General features: G+C 35.3%; 1 protein-coding gene across 1 annotated transcript in view; it reads right to left on the reverse strand.

Moving 5' to 3' along the window:
- Positions 1-19,139, reverse strand: part of LOC150082142 (syntaxin-7-like) — a 74,177-nt gene that overhangs the window by 42,508 nt on the left and 12,530 nt on the right. Inside the window, exons 2-5 of the mRNA XM_090380007.1 lie at positions 16,258-16,350; positions 15,554-15,619; positions 7,094-7,163; positions 5,839-5,929 (exon numbers count right to left, since the gene is read on the reverse strand). Coding sequence (XP_090236133.1) covers positions 5,839-5,929; positions 7,094-7,163; positions 15,554-15,619; positions 16,258-16,336 — 306 coding nt within the window. The 5' untranslated portion in view covers positions 16,337-16,350. The remainder of the gene's footprint in view (positions 1-5,838; positions 5,930-7,093; positions 7,164-15,553; positions 15,620-16,257; positions 16,351-19,139) is intronic.

The following is a 19,139-nucleotide window of genomic DNA, read 5'->3' on the forward strand; positions in this document are numbered from 1 at the left end:
TGAGCATGCTCAAACCATTCAAGGCTTTATACACCTCAATCAGATCGCCTCACAGGTGCCTAGTCTCCAGAAACCGTAATTTGAAAACTAAAGCCTTTCTTCGTAAGAGCAAACCTTTGTTCTGTACACTAATCTTGTTGCCCTTCTCTGCACTCGTTCCAACAGCTCTACATCCTTCTTAAAATGAGGCCTCCAGACCTGTATACAGTACTCAAGGTGTGGCCTGACCATTGCCTTATACAAGGGGATAATCACCTCCTCATCCCTGCTACAAAAATTCCTGTATATCATTGACAAGACACCATGAGCTACTCTTGCAGACCATCTGCACTGCTCAGAAAACTTCATATCTGCCTGCACAATTACCCTCAGGTCCTTTTCATTCTCTACCACTGTCGGTGTGGTACCACAGAGTTGATACATTACTCTGGGATTACTGCTTCCCATATATAGTACTTTACATTTGTCAATGTTAAACTTCATTTGCCACCTCTCAGCCCATCTGCTCAACCTTTCTAGATCCCATTGCAGTAGTGTACTGTCATTAGTGTCATTAACAACCCTGGCAACCTTCGTATCGTTTGCAAACTTGGACATTAAGACTGATATACCATCATCAGTATCATTTATAAATATAGAAAACAACAATGGACCGAATGCTGAACCCTGAGGAACTCCACTAATAACATTAGTCCATGAAGAGCAGTGTCCATTGATTACCACTCTGTCTTCTCCCACTCAACCATCCATCCCTTTATCCATAGCAGCAATTTGCCTCCAATGCCGCACTACTCTAATTTGTGCAGCAGTCTTCCATGTGCCACACTGCTCTAATTTGTGCAACAGTCTTCCATGTGCGACAGTATCAAAGGCCTTTCTAAGATCCAAATATATGATATCAAAGTTATTCTTTGCATCCAGTTCCTTTGTGACTACATCATAGTATCCAATCAAATTAGTCAGACAAAACTTCCCCTTAACAAACCCATGATGTGTCCGGGCTACAACTGAAGTCTTGTCTAGATGATCCTGCAGTGCTTCTTTAACCAGTGCCTCCATTAATTTCCCTGGAACATAAATTAAACTAACAGGTCTGTAATTACCTGCCTCCCCTTTTGATCCTCCTTTGTGGATTGGGGTCACATTTGCACATCTCCAGTCCATGGGTACTTCCCCTGAGTCCAGGAAAGCTCTCATAATTATGGCTAAGGGTTGGCTTACTTCCTTTGCCACCTCCCTTAATATAACTGGATAGATTCCATCCACCCCAGGTGCTTTTCTTATGTTTATCTTCAATAATTTCTCCTCCACTTTACTCTCAGTTATTACAGGATTATCTAGCTTACTGCCAGAGTTTACTTCACCTCTGGCATTCCCCTTCCTGAATAACTCCTCGTGTGTGAATGTAGATGCAAAATACTCATTTAGTTTGTTAGCCACCTGAGCAGGATCATCAACTGTTGAACCATCAATATCCAGTGGACCAATCTGATTCACCCCATTCTTCTTGAGTTTACATACGTAAAGAACTCTTTTCTGTTTTTCTTTGCATCCTTTGCCAAAGATTTCTCATAATCTGCCTTCGCCTGCCTAACCTCCTTTGTAACTTGGTTACAGACCAGCTTATATCTATCATAGGCTTCTGCGTTACATGTTAATTTATGTGTATCCCATGCATTTTTCTTCTCTGTCACATGTCTAATTAGTTCATCTGACATCCATTTAGGCCTAAATCTTGAACAATATTTTTTGTTGGTATGAAAAACCTAGTAGCCTCCAAGATTAATTCTTTGAATGCTTCCCATTTTGAATTTACTATTGGTAACATCATCAGTTGGTCCCACCGTATAGAATTTAAATACTGTCTCAGACCAATGTAGTCACCTTTACGACAGCAAAAACCCTTCCCTTTACCCTTGATATTAGTTACCTCTTTAGTTACCCACTTCAGCACACTGTGATCACTGTCACCTAGTGGTTCCTTTATCTGCAGATTCTTGATGCATGAAGAATCACTACTGATAATCAGATCAAGAGTATTACTCTAGTTGCCTCTACATGCTGCATGTATTACTCCCTCTACATGCTGCTGTAGAAAACAATCATCCAATAAATCCACAAAAGCCTTGCTAGTGTGTGTGTTGTTGTTGTTGTTATTATTTGGTTTTTAGGAGCATTAGCAACTAAGGCCATATTGTTCCGGGGATATGCGGTGGTCATTCCCTGACCTTCCCGCATGCTCCATATTTTGTGGGCACGGGCTCGAACCCAGTGTGCGAGTGACCAACCCACAAATTCCAGTCAATCTCTGGGAAATTAAAATTCCCCATTACAAGACACTGATTTACTGGCCCACTCTATTTCTCTGCACAATTGCTCATTCTACTCATCAGATTCATTTGGCCTTAAAACACACACCTACTCTCATTTTTCCTTTCCCAGTGCTTATGTCACACCAAACAGACTCAACATTGCATTGTCCACCAACATCGATTGGATGCACTTCCTTAGATTTTATGTATTTCTTAACTAACAGCATAACCTCTCCTCCCTTTCTGTACACATTGTACTCCGCAAATTTCAATTCTGCACTGCTTATGTCTGTGTGACACCATGTCTCTGATATCCCAACAATATCTGCCTTTGATGTCTTTACTAGCACTTCAAGCTCATCGAATTTATTAACTATACTCTTAGCATTGGTGTACATGTATGTATACATGCACCTGTTTCTACTCTTAGTTACCCTAACACAGCCCATGTATTTACTTATTCCACTATGACTCCCAGCAGTCCTGGAAATCTGCACTGCCTTGCTTTCCAGGCTGCTGCTCAACTGCATTTCAATAAAAGTAGTGCAAGAATTACTTTTACCTCTGCCAGCAGCTACTGTTAATCTATTAGTCTGTGTATCCCCCAAGCTAGCAGTTTTCCAACCCATCTAACTCTGCCTCAATAGCATCAACAAATATTCTTGCGCCCTTTCTATTTAAGTGTATCCCATCCTTGTAGAAGCAGTCTCTCCTGTTAACAAGCACAGACCAGTCTGAGAAAAATTCTACCCCTTGAGCCTGGCACAATCTCTCCAGGGCTGAATTGATCGACAAGGCTCTCAGCATATACTCCTTCCTATCGTGTCTGGGCAGAATTGCAGACACTTTCAAATTCAACCCTAACTCATGGCTTTTTTTCAGCACTGACTTGTACTTGTTAAGTAATTCTGCTGGTCTCCTATTCTTAAATATAAGTCAGCTAAGTCTGAACATGTATTTACACAAAATTAAGTTAATATCTATTAACTAGAAAATAACTGAATTTAAAATATGGAATTAACATAACTGTTTTTGACAATATAGTCTTTATTGTAAAGTTTAAAAATATATTAACAAATATTTCTAAGGCCCCTTTAAAATGGCTACATCAACTTGAAAACAGACTATGTACCTGGTAGTGCACTGATTATTTCTTTACTGTTCTATTTAAACAGTTCAAGATCTTAGTCTTTTGAATAGCATCTGATTAACTTGTAGATGAGTTGGCTTGATGGTGTTAACTAAGACTCACTGCAACAATGCAAGTCCTCCAGGATTTGCTTCTTGTACTCCTTGTCATTGATTACCTTGTTTGGTTCAACTACAGAGTGCTGAAATATTTGGTCCTGTTTGCTGGGAACATAACTTCAAGGCAGATGAGGTTGGCAAGTTTGACCTACAGCACAGTTGTTAATCTCTATGTGAAGGACACTTGAGGCTGTAATTATTTCGCTTACCTTTGGAGAATCCATCGCACTGGTTTAATAGTTTGGCAAGAGTGATGGGGCTTTTTCAAGAATTTTGATTTTCCATGGAATGACATTCATATCTACAAACAGTATTAATCCAAAGATGGTAAACAGGTTTCCTCTAATTCTGTTTGGCCATCTCAGTATCCAGCAATCAGTTTCCAGAAACTTTTTTTGAATACTTGATGGTGCTCGGGACCATATCTCAGAGGCATATAAAGGGAATGGCATGAAGCACCTTTCAATGTATTTGCGCTTTAATGATCTATTTTGGCATCTACTAAGCTCCTGGTCGATTGTGCATAAGGCAGCATAGATTTTCTTATTTCTTTTCTGGTATGGGTAAACTCCCAAAATATGTTAAGGTTTTCATCTAAAGTAAGACCAAGATCCAAATGGGATAAAACTTTTTTCATCTCGTTTCCATTTATCAAGGAATGAATATCTTTTTTAATGGTTTTTTGTGATAGAAATTTGAAAAAAATTTTGCCTGATTTAGTTATAACCCTGGCATCTCTAAATAACTAAAAAGAGGGCTAATTTATTCTAAGGCATTCTGATTTATTTCTTCATTGCTTTTTTAATCATCAGAGGTGACAAACAACTTCAAGTTGTCAGCATAAGAGCTGAAGTTTGTGAACTTTAACAAAAATGGCTCTAGGATAAGTATTAGCATTAGTAGAGGCATTTGATGCAAGAAAGCAAGCTTATGCAGCATCAGCCAAAAAAAAAAAAAAAAACCCACTTCCACTTCACCCCTCTGTTCGTTCAAAATACCTGTCCAGCTGAGCTTTAAACTTATTTAGGCTATCAACCTCCACCACAAGGGATGGAAGTCTGTTCCACCAACCAACCACCCGCTGGCTAAAGGCAAATTTCCGCACGTCTATCCTACATCTGTCTTTCCTCAATTTGAATTTATGCCCTCTCAGGTGATTTTTCTGAGCTAGAGGAAGAATCCCATCAGCATTGAGCATGCTTAAACCATTCAAGGCTTTATACACCTCTATCAGATCACCTCGCTGGTGCCTAGTCTCCAGACACTGTAATTTGCAAAACGTAAGCCTTTCTTCGTAAGAGCACCCCTTTGTTCCATTCACTAATCTTGTTGCCCTTCTCTGTACTCGTTCCAGCAGCTCTACATCCTTCTTGAAATGAGGCCTCCAGACCTGTATACAGTACTCTAGGTGTGGCCTGACCATTGCCTTATACAATGGAATAATCACCTCCTTATCCCTGCTGGAAAAATTCCTGTATATCATTGACAATACTCCATGAGCTACTCTTGCAGCCCGTCTGCACTGCTCAGAGAACTTCATATCTGCCTGCACAACCACCCCCAAGTCCCTTTCATTCTCTACCATTGTCAGTGTAGTACCACAGAGTTGATACGTTGCTCTGGGGTTGCTGTTTCCCATGTGTAGTACTTTACATTTGTCAATGTTAAACTTCATTTGCCACCTCTCAGCCCATCTGCTCAACCTTTCCAGATCCTGTTGCAGCAGCATAGTGTCAGTAGTATCCTTGACAACCCTGCCAACCTTTGTATCGTCTGCAAACTTGGACATTAAGCTTGATATACCATCATCAATATCATTTATAAATACAGAAAACAATAATGGACCCAACACTGAGCCCTGAGGGACTCCACTAATAACATTAGTCCACGATGAGTACAAAGAAGGTTTGATAACACTCCCACCTTGTGGTATAACTCTCTTGTTAATCTAGTTACAGTTTCATATAATAACCAATATTCCTTTCCTTAAGGAAATAAATTTTCAATATTCCTTATTCATTCATTTCATATTTCATCATTCCAATGTTCCTTTACTTAAGGAAATTGCAAAGACTGGGGATTAATGAGTTGGTTGCCTTACAATCTAAAAAATGAAACTAAATATTTTACCAAAAATATAATTAAAACATCCTAAAAGAAGACTAAATTTAAAAAAAAAAAAATCCTCATTTCACATGGAAAACTGTCTGCGATAATGAATAACTAGGCCATTTACTCTACCAGAAAAATAACAGGGAAATGAACAGCATTTACTTACTCTATTGTCCCTATTGGCAACACCACCCAATTCTTTAAGAAACCTTGTGGTGGATTTAATTAATTCATTAGTAGTTTGAAGTGTTCGATGGCTAAAAAAAAAAAAAGTGAAAAGAAAATTAACTAGATGTAACTAGATATTAGACTCTATACCTAGACTCTTAAAATTATATTATTACTCATGCATTCATACAAGAAATGAAAAGATATCATGTAATTAAATTCGTACAAATATTCAAAATATTAATTTGTTACAATTATTTATATTTTCCTATCTGAACAACAGAAAATAAGTTCACTTTAAAACTATAAAACTGAATTAAATTGATGATTTGTTGTTTAATTACCCAAAGAATCATATCAGTACACCAAGTCTATAAGAAATAACTTAAATGACTTTAAAAAAAAAAAATTCTTAAACTGAGTCACATTTATAGCAAAAGTTGAATAAAATTTTAATTCACGAGAAAAAATTAATTTTTAAACTGAATCATATTTATAGCAAAAATTGAGATATCACAAGAAAACTTTAAAGTGCAGAAGCAAGGCAATGTATTTGAGGTTAATACTGTTATTTATATTAAGTACTTCAACCAAAAGAAAACTTTTAAAACCATTAGAATTAAAACCTGCTTTATGAGTGTGCAGACAATTCCAGTGGATCAAAGAGGTGCTGTGCAAAGTAAATATGCAAATAACAAAAATGTACTGAACTAGCTAAAACATTCAAAACCAGTAGTGATAGCAAAATACTGAATATTATATGTCATTTAACGGCTGTTAAGCATATTTACTACTGCTGCATGCGTTTCCAAAAAAAAAAAAAAAAATTGAGTTGCATTTCTAAAATCAGTATACACTTAATGCACTATTTTTAATGTACTTTAAATAAGTGGCTCTGTTCAATGACTTACTGAATGAGTTTGTCTCCCTTAAATTACATCAAAATAACCCAGAAATGAGTGAACATATTATTTGCCTAAACCATACAAATATTAAGTATCCCCAAAACATAATAAGACACTCCTCTACAATGTGCAAGTCATTCATGAGCTGTGGAAAGATCAAATATCCACAATTCATGAGTTTTAAAATAGGAAAGTACCAATTTCATATAATGATAATGGAAAAGAAAATTTTTTAAATTCATTTAAAGTTAGATGTAATTTAAATTTAATTACGGTCAACATAATCTAAATACATTATTATAAAGTTAATTAAAAAAAACAGAAAAAATTAAAAGTAACAGAACTTACATTGTTTCTCTTAACTGTGGAGTATCATTATCAGTTCCAAGTTCTTTAACAACTCTCTCTAACACTGAAGCTGAAATATATGTGGTTGACATTAAAATAATGATGTGATAAAATTTAAATAATGAAAGTCAGTAGAGGAAAGCAATTCTTTAATTGTTATTTTATGTAGCTTAACTTGCATTTCTGTGTTTGTTCACTTGCATAGTGAATGTGTATACAAGTGAACAAACACACATATAGACAATGTATTGTGAAATTCCTCTGGTTATGTGTATGGAATCATGAATGTATATGATTTAAGTTAATAAAAAAGCTTATTATCTGTTCATGTACCACACACTGCATTTCATTTTCATTAGTTATATTTTGAAACAGGAAGAAAATGATGATTATTTCCCAGGTTCTGCTGATTTACTGAATTTTCAAATGGTTTTACAATCATTTTATTAGGCTGAGCTTCTGTTTAAAAATATTAATAACCAATAATATGAAAATTATGTAATTTTCATATCATCTAACACTGGTCAATTTGAAGCACTGCCCATTTATAACCACTATATGTTCTACTCCGAAGACTTTGGAAAGCATGGCACAACAATTAATTTGTTTTGCTTTACTCTATCTAATCATCATCATACATAAACCTCTACTAAATCTGCTATTTAACATAATCATAACTGTTGCTTTAACAATACAATTTATACAAACATTAATAATAATAACCACGATCCCAAAAAATATGACCTGATGTTTCCTATCAGAATTTCAGAATTATTCTTTTGCAAATTTCCTCTTACATCTCTTTTTCAATTTCTAATTCAAACAGAAACCTGGCTCAGCACTGATATACTAAATGGTGAGAATGTGCCTTAATTATTCAATATTATAAGACTGGACAGAACTCAGTGACAAGAAGGTGGAGTGGCATTATCTTGCATCACTTGAAATTATAAAAGAGAATTTTTTTTTACAATTTTGAAGGTTGTTTGTTATTTGGTTTTTAGGAGCATTAGCAACTAAGGCCACATTGCTCCGGGAATATGCGGTGGTCATGCCCTGACCTTTCCACATCCTCCGTATTTGGTGGTGACGGGCTTGAACCCCGGTCTAATCAAGAAGTGTGTGCTATGCACTGCTGCACAATTTCGAAGGCAATGCTGCAGTCATACAATTAACACCTTGTCTTTCAGTGGTGACTACAATCTACACGTGCTTCAAGATTAAAACTTGCCCTTCCACATGTTTCAAAATTAGAACTTGCACTTCCACATGTTTCAAGATTACAACTTCCCACTCTTCAAATTGATCCTGAACATTGCTGGCGATTTAAACCTTACAGAAGCATATTCTACTTGAGGTCCCTTTCATGCTGATCCTAACTGCCTTAGTGCTTGCTTACAGCTGTTTGTTCTTATAATGTCAACATAAAAAAATATTTTTCATTCCAATGTAGGCCTCTCATGTGTTAGACTTTGTCTTTTATAATAACAAATTGTCTGCTCACTATGATACACCCTTTGTCTCTTCAAATTACTAGCCCTTGCAATCTGTGCTTATACTGGCTCTATTCAATAGAATTAATTATTAACAAAGCTTTCTTAGATTCTTCTCTCTCTCTCTCTCTCTCTCTCTCTTCAACTTCAGACATTTAACTGGCTTCAGATTTCTTGTGAATTACAGCATTTAAACTGGAATGATTATTTCAAAATGCAAGATCATAATGCCGGTACTGACACTCTTTACAATAATATTTACTTAGTTACTAATAAAATATCTTACTCCTTACAAATCCAATAAAGTGTACAATTATCTCCAACTTTGTTTTCTACTGAGGCTATTACATTGGTAAATTTAAACACTGTAATCCAAACTTAAAGATCACAAATCTTGGAAGCAACTTCATGCATATTAGTGCTAATTGAAATTCTCTGCTGCACAGATAAAATTTAAACTATTATTAAAATTGACCTATCAGTCTTAGCTAAGATTTATTCAAAATGCTGCAATTGACATTAAGGACCTTGAACCTTTCTGGACTTATGTCTCTTAGAACTTACACTGACCCAAACCTGCATTAATTTCTGCCAAACACTTATTCTTCAAATTATTTCAGTGATTTCTCAATTAATAATCGGAGTGAATTTGAAATTTCTAATCATCTCATTCTTCTAGTTTTAAAGAAGTTCAAACCTACATATTATACTGATCCTCATCAATTATTTATGGTCTTCTGAAAGCCATATTTGTTCTTAGCCCCTAGACACCCCCATCCTATAACCCAGATAAAAATCTTGGACAAACCAGTTGAAATAGTTGTTTTCATCCAGCTTTCAGCTCTTTTTAAAGATTCTTATCATAGTATGTATCATGGCTTTTTAACAGGCAAAAATATGTAACATTCTTTATTTTGACCATATTTTGCAACATACCATTGGGTCTATTCTGCAATTTGGTACAATATACAGTCAGTCCTCGTATAACACGTGTTTACACTATATGAATTCGATCATACACAATATCTTATATAACACGAACCGAATTCGCTTATGCATGATTCGCCTTTGTGTTTACAAGAAATGGCAGTCGAATGCAGAATCACCCCAACCGAACGCAATAACAATAGGAATGAAGAGAAGATTCTGAAAATGTATTTATGTTTTTTATATCAGTGAAGGGGAAACACATTTCACCATAATAACGTAAAAACCAATACAATTCCAGCTATCGGTATAATCGCAAATGCAATTAGATCGAGTTTACTACCAGTTTATAACAGATTCCACTAGCAGGAACGCAACTGGAAATTGTTTTTATTGTTTTATGGTAGTAACCCCTAGAAATGTGCTTTAGTAAAACGTGAGGTGTGTATCTCTGCCTTTACGGTGGTGTTTATTCAGTTGCTACATGCGCGCAGCTTTGTTTATGTGTATCAAGCGTGCCTCCTCATTTTGTAATTGTGCTTTATTCCCTAAAAATGAGTAAAATACTTAAAAAGTGTGAAAAGGAAGCGTCCTGGTGAAGACACTGCAGATTCAGAGAGAAAAAGAAAAGCAATATCGATAAACAGAGGCGGACTGGATCAAATATTCTTACCCGGGAAACTTTATAGTGGCCTCATACTATGGTTTTTGGCCAAAATCACACCGGCCTCCGGCCCACCGGGGTTTCCCCGGTAAGGCTTATGGCCAGTCCGCCTCTGTCGATAGAGAAAAAATATGAAATTGTGAAACGTTTTGAATGAAATGAAAGACCATGTGATATTGCACGTGCTACAGGCCTAAATGAGGCAACTCCGAGAATTACAAAAAATGCAGAGAAAATAAAAACAACTTTCATAGCAGGAACAACTCAAAGTTTAATTAAAATCCATTAGATTAAGATACAAAGAATTGGAAGAGATGGAATGGCTGTCATCTGTTTGGATAGAAAATCAAACAAAAAACAAGTTTGCTTACGACAGAAGCAAAAGCATTAGCAATATTTTATTACGTAATAGTCGTAATAAAATACGTAAGTATTTTATTACGATTATTTATTGTGTTTGGTAATGTTTTGGTTACAAATGTGTGTTCAATCTTGGGTGGTCGGCACCCAATTTCTCCCATAGGGACTGCTGTTTATATTGCACGATTTTGCATTGCACGAGGGTTTCTAGGAACACAACTATCATGCTATACGAGGACTGACTATACTTTAATCTGAATAAAACATTTAATACTAGTGCCTGCTGATCATGTTTTAATTGTCTAATTATCGCATCAAGTAATGTCAAATAAACAGGGATGTGCATCAGGGTTATTCCTTGGGTCTATTCTTGTTTGGAATTTTTTTTTTTAATGATATCTCCTTGAAGAGGGTGGGCCTCTACATGTCTTGCTAATTACTTATACTGATGACACCAACATTTTTTCTCCTATATCTGCCTTGTCTGACTGCACAGATCTTCAGTTAGCTTATGAACATATATTCAAATGGGTGTTCATTCGTGGTCTTAATCTTAACTGACAAATATTTTCTCGTTACTTATTGAAACCATCACAAACCCTTCTCTTAATAAATCTAATTATCTTTTTTTGGAATCTTTGAAATCAGAGACTTAGGCATCATCTTGCATCATCATACTATATATCATAGTAAAAGCGTCGAAGTAGGGATCCCACAAGGTGGTTCTCTCTCAGCCTTGTTATTTGCAGCAATATTCGTTCCACTAATGGATCAAATTCCAGCTTTCCTATCGTGTGCTGATGATATACTGTTTGCTACTTGCCACGCAAACGCCATGTTGGTGATTCACAAGAAAGACAAACTGCCTCTGAATCTGTAAACAGCTACCTAAATACATTCTGTAAGTATGCTAAATTTTTTGGCCTGTCAGTCAATCCAGAGAAGTCAAACTATCTCATCTTTACACCACGACAAATGACTTCTACTGATACTGCATCTTCTCTACTTCCGGAATTGGCAGGAAATGTTCAGACTCCCACAGACAGTGTCAAATTCCTAGGAGTAATCCTTGATGCCAACCTCACCTAAAAAAAAAACAAATCCAAGCTCAGTATTCCAAAACACTGAGAGCATTCTGGGGAATTAAAATTGATCTGTGCAAAACGCACAATAAGCAAATAATCAAGAAATACCTTGCAACTTACTTCTGTAGTGTACTCTCCTATGCCGTAGAAGTTTGGTCGGCGGCGACACCACCTACCAACCTCGGGAAACTAGGGGGACTCGAATTATGGGTGCTGAAGTGGGCCAACTTGTGGTCGCACCAGATCTACACACCTAAATCTACTCTCTGCTGCAACTTGCAATATACACCCATAGTCCATAGAGCCCAAGTGCTAAAAATGAAATCATTCCTTCATCTGTGCTCAGCTAAGCAGGATCACATCAACATCTGGAACACGGCTGGTTGGCGTTTGCCAGGCAGACATCTCTGTAGTGGCCCCTCCTTGTGCTCAAGCTCCAGCAGTTACAGAATTTCAAAAGACACTTCCCTAATGTGACTCTGGACACTCTCAACTCGCTCGACATCGACTTGTGGACTACAGACAAGGCATATCGCGATGGCATCTTGTCCTATCTTGCTGTTTGTAAAGGACATTTATGTAAGTGTCGATCTTAGTTAACCGATGTCATTTCATGTTCTGCTCAACTTGTAGTCCTTTTTCGCTGTAATTTGTAGTCTTTTTCGCTGTAATTTGTAGTCTTTTTCGCTGTAATTACTACTTCATTTTTACATTTCGATTATCATCTTTGCTTTGATCTATTAATTATTATTTAGTTATAATTTTTTTTTTTTTTTTTTTTTTTTATAAAACAAAATCACTTGTATAAACAACAAATTGTAAGATTCCTCTGGCTTTCTGTGTAAGGAATCACTATGGTATAAAATTTATGTTAATAAAGAATCTTATTATTATTATATATTCCTCATTACTTTAACTCTAAACTTACTTCTTCTCAAAGATTAGGTCTACTTAAACACATGCTTAGGGACATCACAAATGTTGTTCCTACATTTGCAAAATCATGTTTTCCTGATCTTGAAATATAGAATGCAGATTTGATCACCTCACTATGCTGGTCACAATAAAGTCTTGAAATGTCTACAATCCAATTCTGTCTTATTTATCTCCTTTGTGTCTCATTAAACTATTATACTAAACCCTGTAAATAGCAGTGTACCTGTTTTTTTTTTTTTTCTTTACTGAGTTCTTTAGCCTTATGGACAAACTCATGTCAAGTTCCATCAATTCTCCTTAGTTTTTAAAAAATATATATCAACTCTACTTGTCCCTCAAGGAATCTTAGGTATTCTTCTATATTTTCAATAGTTAAATTTCATGCAAATTATTCGACCTTCTAGTTCTTTTTAACAGAGTAAGAAAATTATTCAATGAGATGAATGTGAGCATATTTTCATGAAACACAAAACTAAAAATAAAGATGCTTTCTCTTATTTCTGGAAATCCATATGATATTAAATTTAATACCTTCATTACTATATATACTGTCTTGCATTTGCTAGACTAAGGAAAAGAATATGGCTTATCCACCAACACAACAGGAATAAAGAAATCAGAGTAATGGATACTAGGAAACAATGTATTACACTTGCTGAAAATTATATTATCTCAAATATTACTAGCCTGGCTACCAAGGAAACTGTATTTATAAAACAATGCTATTTCGAAAATCTGTATCATCTCTTTGTGCCCTGTATATTTTTTGTTAAATATTGCCTTATTTCAGAACTGTATTCTTTTTTGGCAATAAAAAAATAAAATAAAATAAGATTCTCATGAGGGATTGTGTCAAAAGCTTTTATGAAAATCTAAATATATCATATCAAGTTTCTTTTTGCATCCAATTTCTTTTTGATAACCTCACAGTACCTTACTAGACCAGTTAAAGATCTTCCCTTAATAAAGCCAAACTGAGACTCTTTTAATAGCATTATTATTTATATAATGCTGCACTCTTTAATTTGAGTCAACAATTTTTCTGCCACAGAAGTCAAACTTACAGGGCTCTAGTTGCTGGGATCACTCTTAGGACCTCCTTTGTGTACAGGAAAAGTTATTTGCATATTTCCTACCTTCTGGAAGTTCACTGAGTCTAAGGATGCCTCTATTATAATAGAAAAGGGATTTGATTACCTCTATCAACTTTTCTTTTAATATAAAGAGGCAGATATATTCATCCCCTTGTGCTTTATTCAATTTTAAATGTGATAATTTCCCTCCGCAGAACTTTTTCACTAATCAAAATTTAAGTTAATGGTGAAGAAGAGTTAGCTCAACTAACAATCTTCTTCCCTTCAAAAATTATACTCTTATATGAATACAAATACAAAAGCTTGTTTAAGTCATTAACTGTCTGCTTGGGGCTGTCTATATCAATCCTGCTACTCCTTTCACGTATATGATTCATTCTTTTCTTGTTAGCATTTACATAATTAAAGAATTCTTTACTATCTATCTTGGACCTCTTTGCCAAATCCTTTTCATAATTTGCCTCCACCAATGGATCAGCCTATCTCATAGCCTCCCTCCTACCCAAGTAATCTGATTAAATTACTTTGTATATTCCATATTGAACAAGGTTTGGTTTCCACCCTGTGTCATATCTTTTTAAAGGTTAGACAGACAACCTGAGTAATCGAAACCCGCTAATTGACGGGTCTCGATTACTCAAGTTGTCTGTCCAACTGTCTAATAAAGTTTCAAGACTTTAGGACCTCCATATTCTTTTACACTATATCTTTTTAAAGGTATGAAATGATGAGAATGATTATGAAAATCTAACATTCTAAAATTATATTCTGAAACATTCCTCCTTCAGTATGTATATTCCTTAGAAATTTCAGATGCTCCCACTGAATTGAACTGAATAATGTCTAAGGCCAATATAATAATCCCCTTTACCTTTAATAATGTTAATTTCCTTGGATACATCCTATACCAAAACATTACAATTACTGTCAACTAATGGCCCCTAACTTGAAGATTTTAAATGATAAATGAATCTTTAGTCAATACAAAGGTCAATAATCAATCCCATTGCCCCAGTGAGATCCTTAACAAGCTGATGCCGAAAACATCTAGATGATCCAAAAACTCATGCTGCTACTTGTAGATAAACAAGGATTCTATCCAAAAGTCTCCCAATCCAGTGGTTCTCAAACTATGTGCCCCAGCACAGTGGTGTGCCACAACCCTTTTGAAGTGTGCCGCGAAATTAAGTAAAACTCCATTGAGTTCAATGGCAATCACTTAAGTGTGCCATGAATATGCATCCTTTAACTTCAAGTGTGACTTGAGTGACAAAAGATTGAGAACCATCTATGTTCAAATAATTAAAGTGCTCATAAAAAGTCATTCTGATTTGCTTGTCCACTCCAGCTCTCAATATAGCTATTCATCATACTCAATGCATTATTAGGTCTGTACCACACTCCTATCTGTTTTTGTTGTTCTCCTCTTTATATCACACTAGACTGACAATAGCATTACTCTGATGTTATCCACTCATGGGGAATCTCAAGAATTTTAAAATCTTGAATCTATGTGCTTGCTAATCAGGAGCATAATCCTCTTCTCTTTCTGTCATGCCTGTCTTTTCTACACACATTATACCTACTATATTCAAATTCTATTACAAACTCAACTCAATTTCAAATTTAAAATAAGAAAAATATTTTAATTTTACCATTTTAAAGATGATTACCCATCTTTCTCAGACAGTCCAAGAAAGTTGTGTAACCTTTCTTGAAATATCAGTGTAAACAGAATATTGTTTTTATTAATAATCATAATAAATATACACTGCATAATAGAAACATTATACACAATGTATATTGTAAAGTTAAGATTAATACAAAATTATTTTCATTACTTTATGGTTGCACCTTATATATAAAATAATCATTATCACTAAAAACAAATGAATACTTACCATTATTGTTGATGGAAAATATGTTGCAACTAATATTGTCACATAACTGGTTATAGAGTGATATGCCTATAAAAATGTTAGAATTTTTATTAATTACAAATATTCTATTCCAAAAGTAATGAGAATTTAAAAAACATTAAATGTTACTGAAAATCAATCACAAAAATCATTTTACAGATTTATTATTTCAGATACAATACTTCACAAGATGATGACTGCAGAGTAGAAAAAAATTGTATATAGAGAAACAATTCAGAGTAATTTCAAAGTAGCATTTATTTGGGGGGAAAAAACAAGAAATGCAAAAATTGTGTAAACTTATCGATATAGATATTGCATTTTTTTTTTTTTTAATCTAAAAAGATGTTATATACTGAAAAACAGTATATACCACATTAGTATATTAACAATATTTATTAATCATTTTTTCAGTATAACATATTATCAGTATAACAAATATTTATAAGCTATTTCAGCACTTCAACATATAACTTTGTTTTCAATGCATTTTACTAAAAATTCATTCCTGTTACAATTAACTTTCAAACTTTAACAAAATGGGAATAGGTAACACTTCTGATCCTGCATGACTATCTTAGAACTATATAAAAAAATTTACTTAAATAATATTTGAGTAACTTTTTTAACCTTAAATATAAATTTAAATTATTACTGGTTAATTATGAATTAAAAATATTACTTACTTGTTAAAACAGGACTTGACCTTGAGGGCCTTGCTGAAGTTGAGCCATAATTTGGAAAACTATCTCCAAGTGATGACATTTCTGAGAAAATATCTGTAAAAATTAATGCAAATGAAGTATAACAGCAAGAATAAATTATATACTATAAATTATTGTCAGTGAATTTGAAATGCTCTAAAAGTGATTACTGAAATGTAATCACTTTTAATACTTTTAAAGCTGTATAGTTGTGTTTTGCATTGTTTAAGCCGGTGGCATGCAAAGTGTAGTGTGCATACCCCAAGGGATTAGTAAATAAAGTCGCTGTGGGGGATCCATAACAAGATACAAGCTCACGCATCACACTAATTTTGTGGATGGTTTTGGCAAGTTTCTGGGACTTTTTTTGGCAAGTTTCTGGGACACTATTCTTCGTAAAACATTTTACATGGAATTTCCTCAGAAAAAAACTCCTTCTGAGAGAGCTGCAGGCCAATATGTGAGGTTTTTTCCTGAAATTATTCTCAATGGAAACCTAATGACTTGCATTCAGATAATCAACTCAACTTGAAGAGATGATATATCATCATACACAATTGTAACTTACAAAAAATTGAGAATTACTTACTTTAGACATATGAATACAGAAACCACCAAATTAAATCCAAAGTGTAAAGCATCCTGCTCCTTAAAATTCTCCAATCAAGAAACAACTGCCACTCAGAATATCTTTATACAGAATATCTTTATATCAAAAATACACGCATAACTTCAGGAATGAGTTCCTCATATGTAGACAATAAAAATATTTTATATCAACATAGTTCCGGAAATGCTTGGTTCCCAAGTTATTAACCGGAATGTCTTATCTCCCACAGGTGATTTCCTTCATCACAAGGTACTGACAGAATCTGGTGGTTTTTCGTTCCGACCATGTACTCAAATCAGGAGCAAGCGGATATACACTTTATGTATGGTTTGGCAGATGGCAATGCCCTGGAGGCTCGTCATTTGCACCACGAAAGGTTCCCAGAACGAAGATGTCCAGACAGGAAAACGTTTGAAGGTATCCATCGCCGCCTTTGTGAACATGGGACCTTTACACCTCGTACTGCCAACAGAGGATGACCAAGATCTACGACTCCTGAAGTAGAGGAGGAGATTTTGGATGTTGTGCATGCCACTCCTGGAATCAGCACAGGCAGAATAGCAATGCAACTGGCTGTTCAACGTTCAACTATTTGGAGAGTGTTGCGAGAACACCAACTGTATCCTTACCATCTGCAATGAGTACAGGCCTTGTTACCAGCAGATTACCCTGTGCGAGTAATGTTCTGCCAGTGGTTCTTGCAGCAGTGTGGTACAACTCCTCACTTTCCTACCTTAGTGATATTCACAGATGAAGCACAGTTCACACAAGACAGAATCCAAAACTTGCACAATCAGCATGTATGGGCTGAGGAAAACCCACATACAATTCTTCCATCACATCACCAACAGCGGTTCAGCCTCAACATCTGGTGGGGGGGGAGGTGTTTTTGGTGATAAGTTATTTGGACTCCATGTACTTCCAAACAAACTCACAGGGCAGGTGTACAGAAAGTTTCTGGAAAACAACATGCCACTGATCATTCGTCAACAAGCACACTTTGTTTTCTTGCACAATGGCACTCCCGCACATTATTATTTTATTATTATTATTATTATTAGCCATATGGTGCAAGGAAGCCTGAGGCTTATACTGCACCAGCCAAAAAAAAAAAAAAAAAAAATTCTGAGTTAACCTGAGAGAGAGAGAGAGAGAGAGAGAGAGGGGTGGAGAGAAGGAAATCACCAAGAAAGGGAAGAATGATGATATCCAGCTCAGCTCAGGACCCTGGGTGTGCCAAGCCCATATTCACCAGATGTGAGCCCCTGGGATTAATTTCAGCCACCTAGCCCGCAATTACCTGAATCGAAGGTTTTCTGGTCAGTGGATAAGTAGAGGTGGACCAACTGCCTGGCCTCCATGCTCACCTGATTTAAACCCACTAGATTTCTTCTTGTGGGGACATTTAAAGTCATTGGTGTATTCGACTCAGGTAGCTAATGTGGAAACTCTCTGCAATCGAATTGTGGCAGGTTGTGAGACAATACGAAACATGCCAGAAATTTGGCATCGTCTTCATGAGGCGTCGATGTGAGGCCCGTATTCAGGCAGAAGGTGGACATTTTGAACAATTACTATAAGGTAATGTGAACAGTTAAGTGTCATAGACAGACCTTCAAAACTCGGAAACCAAGCATTTTTGGAATTATGTTGATATAAAATATTTTAATTGTCTACATAGGAGGAACTCATTCCTGAAGTTATGCCATGTATTTTTGAGACACCCCGTATAAAAAAAATCTATCAACAGTGGTATTGCAGCTACAAATCAAGACATCCCTATGGTATTGAAGCAAGCATAAGATCCCTCATCCCATGTTCTCTCAAGGTATGTTTAGAACTCAGATTTACTAATAAGAAAAAACCACCACCTTATGTCTGACCATGAAATTTATATTTATAAAAAAAAAAAATCTTTTATGAAATCTTTATAAAATTTTTCTGAATACTAATACAATGGGGCCCCAACATCCGATGGTAATTCGTTCCACAAAACCAACTGTATGCTGAAACCAATAATACACTGATTTCCTGTAATTCGTTCCCCAACAATACATAAAATAGGTATTTTTTGCATGTTATACTTCATTTTTACATTAGAAATGAGGTTTTTTTTTTATAAAGATCACTTAATAAACAGTCATAAAACATCTTAAAATAAAAAAACAAACAAAAAAACTGATTTGAAGTGCTGAGCTGATGAAATCAATGGTGGCATAGTGGTAGTGGGACTATATCAAGTGTCACGTGTCTT

Source organism: Mastigoproctus giganteus, chromosome 8 (genome assembly GCF_048544385.1).
Source record: "Mastigoproctus giganteus isolate SK-2022 chromosome 8, ASM4854438v1, whole genome shotgun sequence".
NCBI classification, from domain to species: domain Eukaryota; kingdom Metazoa; phylum Arthropoda; class Arachnida; order Uropygi; family Thelyphonidae; genus Mastigoproctus; species Mastigoproctus giganteus.